Source organism: Bison bison, unplaced genomic scaffold, assembly GCF_000754665.1.
Source record: "Bison bison bison isolate TAMUID 2011002044 unplaced genomic scaffold, Bison_UMD1.0 scf7180017864215, whole genome shotgun sequence".
Lineage (NCBI taxonomy): Eukaryota > Metazoa > Chordata > Mammalia > Artiodactyla > Bovidae > Bison > Bison bison.
Window position 1 is genome coordinate 11978025 of NW_011494787.1, and position 8649 is coordinate 11986673.

The following is an 8649-nucleotide window of genomic DNA, read 5'->3' on the forward strand; positions in this document are numbered from 1 at the left end:
AAGTTTAATTAGGTCCCATTTGTTTATTTTTGCTTTTATTTCCAATATTCTGGGAGGTGGGTCATAGAGGATCCTGCTGTGATGTATGTCAGAGAGTGTTTTGCCTATGTTCTCCTCTAGGAGTTTTATAGCTTCTGGTCTTACGTTGAGATCTTTAATCCATTTTGGATTAAATCCAAATGGATTTAATCCAAAAATGGATTAAAAAAGAAAACTACAGGCCAATATCACTGATGAATATAGATGCAAAAATCCTAAACAAAATTCTAGCAATCAGAATCCAACAACACATTAAAAAGATCATACACCATGACCAAGTGGGCTTTATCCCAGGGATGCAAGGATTCTTCAATATCCGCAAATCAATCAATGTAATACACCACATTAACAAATTGAAAAATAAAAACCATATGATTATCTCAATAGATGCAGAGAAAGCCTTTGACAAAATTCAACACCTGTTTATGATAAAAATTCTCCAGAAAGCAGGCATACAAGAAACATACCTCAACATAATAAAAGCCGTATATGATAAACCCACAGCAAACATTATCCTTAATGGTGAAAAATTGAAAGCATTTCCCCTAAAGTCAGGAACAAGACAAGGGTGCCCACTCTCACCAATACTATTCAACATAGTTTTGGAAGTTTTGGCCACAGCAATCAGAGCAGAAAAGGAAATAAAAGGAATCCAAATTGGAAAAGAAGAAGTAAAACTCTCACTATTTGCAGATGACATGATCCTCTACATAGAAAACCCTAAAGACTCCACCAGAAAATTACTAGAATTAATCAATGATTATAGTAAAGTTGCAGGATATAAAATCAACACACAGAAATCCCTTGCATTCCTATACACTAATAATGAGAAAACAGAAAGAGAAATTAAGGAAACAATTCCATTCACCATTGCAACGAAAAGAATAAAATACTTAGGAATATATCTACCTAAAGAAACTAAAGACCTATATATAGAAAACTATAAAACACTGGTGAAAGAAATCAAAGAGGACACTAATAGATGGAGAAATATACCATGTTCATGGATTGGAAGAATCAATATAGTGAAAATGAGTATACTACCCAAAGCAATTTATAGATTCAATGCAATCCCTATCAAGCTACCAACAGTATTCTTCACAGAGCTAGAACAAATAATTTCACAATTTGTATGGAAATACAAAAAACCTCGAATAGCCAAAGCGATCTTGAGAAAGAAAAATGGAACTGGAGGAATCAACCTACCTGACTTCAGGCTCTACTACAAAGCCACAGTTATCAAGACAGTATGGTACTGGCACAAAGACAGAAATATAGATCAATGGAACAAAATAGAAAGCCCAGAGGTAAATCCACGCACATATGGACACCTTATCTTTGACAAAGGAGGCAAGAATATACAATGGATTAAAGACAATCTCTTTAACAAGTGGTGCTGGGAAATCTGGTCAACCACTTGTAAAAGAATGAAACTAGACCACTTTCTAACACCATATACAAAAATAAACTCAAAATGGATATTTTAATACTCTACTTTTAAATATAATACAAGAACTAGGCAGAAGGTCAAAAACTAAATAGAAGACTTGAAAAATGCCATGTCTAAGACCTCTGTACTCAAATCTACAGAAAGGAAATGTTTAAACATTATTCAAATGGAGGTACCATGTTTATGGGCTGGAAAACTCAGTATTTTTAAGATGCTTATTCTATCCAATTTTATCTATAAATTTATCAAAATTCACTAATAATCTAGCATATCTCAGTTGGTAAAGAGTCTGCCTGCAATGCAGGAAACCCAGGTTCAATTCCTGTGTTGGGAAGATCCCCTGGAGAAGGAAATGGCAACTCACTCCAGTATTCTTGCCTGGAGAATCCCATGTTCAGAGGAGCCTGGCAGGCTACAGTCTGTGAGGTTGCAAGAGTTAGACTCGACTGAGTGACTAAGCACAACACCACAACATATCTTTTTCTAGAAATTGACAAATTCTAAAAATGTATATTAGAAATTCAAAGAATCTAGAATAACTAAAACATATTTTGAAAAGAACAGAGTTGGAAGATTTCACTTCCTGATTACAAGATGTACTGTAAACCTACATTAATTAGATATTGTGGTAGTCAAAAAAAAGACAAATAGACCAATGATTGTAGAAGAGAGAATCAAGAAACTGACCCATGCGTACGTGGTCAATTTATTTTTGACTAAGGCACTAATACAAATCAATTAGGAAAGGAAAATCTTTTTAACAAATAATGATGGAACAATGATAGTCCTGGAAATTAAATTTTCTTGAGAAAACAAAGAATGATATCTTCATTACCATGGGATAGGCAATGATTACTTATACAGGAATCAAAAAAATTCAAAATAAAAAAAACAAATTTTCCTTAAGGTAAATTAATCTTTTGCTTATCGAAAGACATTTTATTGCCTTAAAGAAAATGGAACGATAATTCACAAATGGAAGAAAATAACTCACAATTACTTCTGATGAAAGACTCTTAAGCAAAATATATAAAGAATTCTGTTGAAGTTTTGGCACCACTCATTTCTGTAACCTTAAGTAAATAAACTTGCCAAACTTACAATTTCTTTTTTATAAACATAATGGCTGGGCTTAAGTGTCACAGTGGACATTATTCTAAAGTGCTATGATTTTTTTAATCTACAGCAAGTTTATTGGTATAAGTTACATAAGAGGATGGTAGGAAAGGAATATGAATAAAGATCATTTCGGTATTGACAATAGCTTTTAAGTACCCCTGGGTATGGGGATTTACATTAAAGTAGAAACTCTATTTACAAAGAAAAAAAAGTGAAACTCTCCAACTAGGATAGGAAAATGATAAGGATATTTTATAAATGCCATAGGAATGTAGACTGGCAGATAGTGGGAATTACAAAATGTTTGTTAATCCATTGTGCCTGTCCTTGTGTTTTTCAGGAAAGTGACATTAGAATAAAGGAATATTAGAAATGAGGAAAATAGAGCGCTTATTATAAGAAGGAATTTGATACCATTCAACACATCACTTAGTATTTACTTAACTTTTATAAATAAGTATAATATTTAAAATTTGTAACATCTCCTTAAAGGTCTTTTAAAAAGCCAGTAACCATTTCCCTTGGAATTGGAGATTTGATTAGATCTTTTTTTAAAAGAAGTTCTAATTCATGTTATTCTTGGTCTACTTTCAGATGAAACTAGGTCATTTACTAAAATATTTGATATAAAAAATAGGAAAAGGGATTTTGTATTTTTCCACCATTATATTCAACTACCCTAAATATGTCAGTTATTGCTTCTCTTGTATCATTGTTAAAGTTTTTCAAAAAAATTGTCATAACATGAGCATAGAAAAGTTCTCACAGGGGAAAAACAAAGCCTTATTTTAAAACTTATAGGAATTAATAATTATCTATGAAACATTAGAAAATTCCTCATGTTTTTTCATTTCATTTTCAGGCTTAACTGAGTTGAATGACAGTCCAGTTCCCCAGGAACTTGAGCGCTGCAAGTCTCCTACGTCAGGTAAACATGAGTGGTAATTCTCAGGCTTCTGGTAACTCATGGTAGTAATCCACTGCCTTATCATCATAATTCTTGGGAAATTCATAATTTTGGTAATTAGGTATAATTTCATTTCTGAAATTCAACCATAAGCAAATTTGATTCCGAAATAAAATATAAATGTCTTAAAATATTTATAGCTTCCCCCAAAATTAAGATCAAAGGTATCTTGCAAAAGTGCAATACTTTTAAAGACATTTTAAAGGAAGGTTATTCTACAGATATATTAGTAATGCTAAGTAAAAATTGGTTATATTATGTAGAAATTGTCTTATAGCTAGAGCTTAATTAGTGGGAAATACACACTACAGGCAGAGGAGCATAAGAAACTAGCCCTCTGGATCATAGTTTTGAAACATATGTATTTGTTGGCAAAGAAAAATTATATGTTGGGAGTAAAACAAAGTGTGAGCCCATTATATTAAAAACATGAGTATAAAGGTTATTAGGAGTAAGTTTTTGCAACATTTGCAAAATTAAGAAGTTTTTAAAGTATGTGAAAAAAATTTAAACAGGTAGAAATTGGTGGTGGTAATCATTACGAATGATTTGCGTTCTTAAAAAATTTATATTTACCTGATTTTAGTATTATATAAATCCTTAAGCACCAAAAAGTTAGGTATATCTTTGACATTGAACTGTAGGTCTGTTTTCATAGGGTACCCAAATATTATAATTCATTTTTATTTAAAAAATTATTTTAAACTTCATGCAAATTTGTAAACAGTAATCTCTTTATAAAGCAGTGAATTTTGACCTTTAGAAATTCAGCTGGAATTGTGACATTTCTTCACTTTACTCCCTTAAGAGTTGCTAGTTGTTTATTCTTTAGGAATATAGATTGAATAGAATCTAGTTGTGTCCTGTGTAAATTTCTGTTTTAATCATATCCATTTAATCCTTATTGTACTGCTTTCATTTTAAGCATAGCCTCATACATTTACCCTTTCTTTTGTATTCCCATTGGCACCATCCTAATCTAGGTATTTATTATACCTATGATATCACAAAGATATTCTAACAGGTGTCTGTTTTCCATGTCTCCCTCTTAGAATTCATTTTGCATATCATGGTGCAAAATTAATCTTAAATTATTACTTTGATATACTCCTGAATCACAAATCTTCAATTAAAATATAATTCAACATCCTGTATCAAATTTAGATAATTTAACCTCACTTTAAATTCTCATCCATAATCTGAATTTGAAAGTAATACATATATTGGTTTCAACATCAAAAATGGAATAAAAAACTGTCCCTTTCATCTTTCCCCATGCATTATTTCCATCCTCTTGAAAAAATAAACATTATTATTAGTTTGTTTATCCTTCTAGACAGTTTGTGTTTGTAAACAAAAAGAAGTAGGCTTTTGCTTTCTGTTTTATACAAAAGCAGTGTATCATATGCATTTCACCGTACTTTGCTTGTTTCACTTTACGGTGTATCTTGCTTTCCATTTCATTATTTTCTTATTCTTATTTACATTATATGATATTGAATGACATGTGTGTACTATAATTTATTTAATCACTTCACCAGTTAAAGTATCCTTAGTTCAGTACTAGTCTGTTGCTGTGTCAAACTGCTGCAGTAACTAAATGTTGTGCAGGTATACCAAGTGGATGAATTCCTAAAATTGAAGTTGCTGGGTCAAAGAGCATATACTCCTTTAATCTCCAGTTGCTCTCCTTGGGGTTTGTAACTTTTCATTCCTTCCAGCAATAACATAAAAATACTTATCAAATTTTTAAATTTTTGCAAGTCTGTTTAGTAAAAGAGATATGTCAGTGCAGTTTCAATTTACCTCTCACATATTGTAAGTGATATTGAATACCTTTTCATATATTTAAGAGCTCTTTAAATATTTTGTGAATTATCTATTCATATACTTTGCTCATTTTCTATAGGGTTGTTTATTCTTTTCATAATAATTAGTCTTCTTCATAAGTTAAAATTTTCTCTGTGACATGAGACCCAAATATTTTTTTTCAATTTAACTTTTAACTTTGCTTATGGTGTATTTTACTGTAGTTTTTTTTTTTTTTTTTAAATAATCAGACATTGATCTTTTCCTTTAAGGACTTCTTTATGCCCAGCAATTTAAATACTATACATTATCTACTTTTTTTTTTTTTTTTAACATTTTAGTAGAATTCCCCCATCAATCATTTACCCATCGTTACTTATTTGCATATTCATACTTTCTCTGAAATGTACAATGAACATATGCAAAGATTGAGAGCCTTTCTTTAATTAGGCTACCAAGTAGCTGATCTATTTTCTGTTTATTTAAAGAGAAACAATGGTTTACTATTTTTTGTTTTTTTACCTTACTGATTTCTGCTTTTATCATTATTAGTACCCTCCTCTGTTTTCCTTCATTTTTTCCCTGTCACCTTTTTGTGGTAGATGCTTAATTCATTTATATTTATTATTTCTTACATATTGATATAACAGGGCTAAATTTCTCTTTGAACTCTGCATTAAACATGTAATACCTTTTGATATATTAAGATTGCATTAAGAGTATTTTATATATAGTAAACAATTTGTTTATATTTCTTTGACCCAACAGTTATTTAATGTAAGTGTGTGGCATTAGGCAGCTGAAAGTATTACCTTATTATGTCGTTCATGTCCTTACTTACATTTTGATTACTTGATTTGTCAAAGATGGGAAAAAGGCAAATTAAAATATTGTATTAATAATGTATTTCTATTTGTTCTTGTATCTTCTATTTTTTATTCTTTATATTCATGTGGAAATATTCAAAGATATATGCATCCTTTATGTTAATCACCATTGTTCATATTATATTGTGTCCACCTGATATCACCTTTTTGCTATTAACACCACAACTCTTGCTTTTATTTGTAATTTCTTTTTGTATTTCTTGGCCCTACCTCTTTTGGGATAAACTTTTTTTTTAACTGAGGTATAATAAATAAACCTCAAAGTGCATAATTCTTAAGAGTTCAGGTAGACTAGTTTTTACAAATGAATACTCCATGTAAACATACCCATATCAAAAGATATGGAATGTTACTAGATACCACTCTTTTGCCCCTCTCAGCCACTAACACCCACAAAGGTACCTACTATTCTGACTTTTAACATCATAGATTAGTTTTGTGGGTTTTGGACTATCAGATGAATGAAATCATTCAATATTTACATTTTATTTTTTGCTTTTTTTTTTCAATATATATAATATTCATCTATGTTACTGATATTTATTGATGTGTAATACTCCATTATACAAACACATCTCTATGCAGTTTATTATTGCTGAATATTTAGGTGGTTTTCAGTTGGGAGCTATTATAAGTAAAGCTGTTATGACCAATCTTGTACAATTTTTAGTACAAATATAACTTATCTCTGTGTTACATGTATCTGGGAGTGGAGTTTTGGGGCTACAAGGTATGCATATGTTAAACTTCAGTAGATACTACTGAATTTTCTAACGTGGTTACACCAATTTTACTTCCATTAATAGCATATAAAAGTTCTGTTTGTTCCACATACTCAACAGTGTTTTTATTTTTCCAACTTTAGTCATTCTGAGGTATATATAGGACTATCTCACTGTGGAATCTAATTGCAATGCATGTCCCTGATGTCTAATGATTTTGATGAACTTCTTTTATGTTAATTGACTACTTTTAATATCATCTTTTATGAGATATTCAAGTCTTCTCTCATTGTTGCCAAGTTTTTTTTTTGGTAAGAAATTCTGTGTATGTGTATAGATAGGTACAACGAAGTACTTTTGTTGGGTGTATACAGAGCAAACTATCTTCTCCCATTCTGTGCCTCACCTTTTACTCTCTTAAAGGTGGTCTTTTGATGAACAAAATATTTTAATGCTAATATTGCTCAATGTATCAATATTTTTTTATTGTTAATGCTTTATGTGTTTTGTTTTTACAAACATCTTTGTCTACCCTAAGGTCATAAAACTGTTTCCCTGTTTTCTAGGAGCCTCATTGTTTTACCTTCAATTTTAAGTTCAAGTTCCACTTGAAATGTATTTGTGTCTAATGTGAGGAAAGAGTCAAGGTTTATTACTTTCATTTAGGTATCCAGTTGATAAGGACCATTTATGAAAAAACTATCGTTTCCTCTAGGCACTAAAATGGTACTTTTGTCCCAAATTAGTGTACTCTACTGTGTATCTATGTTTCTAGACTTTATGTTCTATTTCATTTACATGTTTATCTATCATTTATCCTATTCCTTATTGTTTTAACTGCTGTAGCTTTGCAGTATTGCTGATAGCATAGGTCCTTCAATTTTGTTTTTGTGGTTCTTTTTCAATAATGCTATAGTTATTTTAGGTCTTTTGTGTTTTCATATAACTTTTAGAAAAAAATTATCAGTTTGCACACAAATCGACATGCTTGGATAGTGACTACAGTTTCATTGTATCTGTAGATCAGTTCGTCAGAGCTGATATTCAACAATGAATTTTCTATTTGGTATCTCTTCATTTATTTCTTCTTTCAGTAATATTTTTCTTTTTCTTTGTAGAGGTCTTACACATCTTTCATTACCTTTATTACTCAGCATTTGATTTTTTGTTGTTAATTTTTTAATATCTTTTTTTATGCTTTGTGGCTTTAATATAAAAGTAATTAATTTTTGTGTATTGATTTTATATCCAGAACATTTGATAAACTTATTTAACTTCAGTAATTTGTCAGTTCTTTTAGATTACCTATGTATCTAATTATCCTCCACGGGGTCAAAGAGTCAGACATGACTGAGCGACTGAACTGAACTGAACTGACTCTGTTAAAAGGACAAGTCTATTTCTTCTTTCTAAAGGAAGAAATCAGCTAGAACCTCCAAAACAATGTTGAATAGATGTGATGTTAGCAGATATGTTTTCTTTTTTTCCAGTCTCAGGTATATGTCTTTCAAGATTTCATAGTTAATTATGAGGATTGCTACGGGCTTTAATAGACATTCTGCTTTTAGTCCTCTGCCTTGGATGTTTCTTCTTTCATTAATGTTAAAGCAGATCTGGAAACACTGTCACTTTTTTTTTTTTTTTTTGCAAAGCACT

The 8649-nt window shown here is 30.6% G+C and overlaps 1 protein-coding gene across 6 annotated transcripts in view; it reads left to right on the forward strand.

Annotated features, from left to right (window-relative positions):
* STXBP5L (syntaxin binding protein 5-like) overlaps positions 1-8649 on the forward strand; it is a 335496-nt gene that overhangs the window by 245895 nt on the left and 80952 nt on the right. For all 6 annotated transcript variants that reach the window (XM_010845396.1, XM_010845399.1, XM_010845394.1 and 3 more), the window contains exon 20: positions 3471-3536. In XM_010845396.1, the coding sequence (XP_010843698.1) occupies positions 3471-3536 (66 nt within the window). The remainder of the gene's footprint in view (positions 1-3470; positions 3537-8649) is intronic.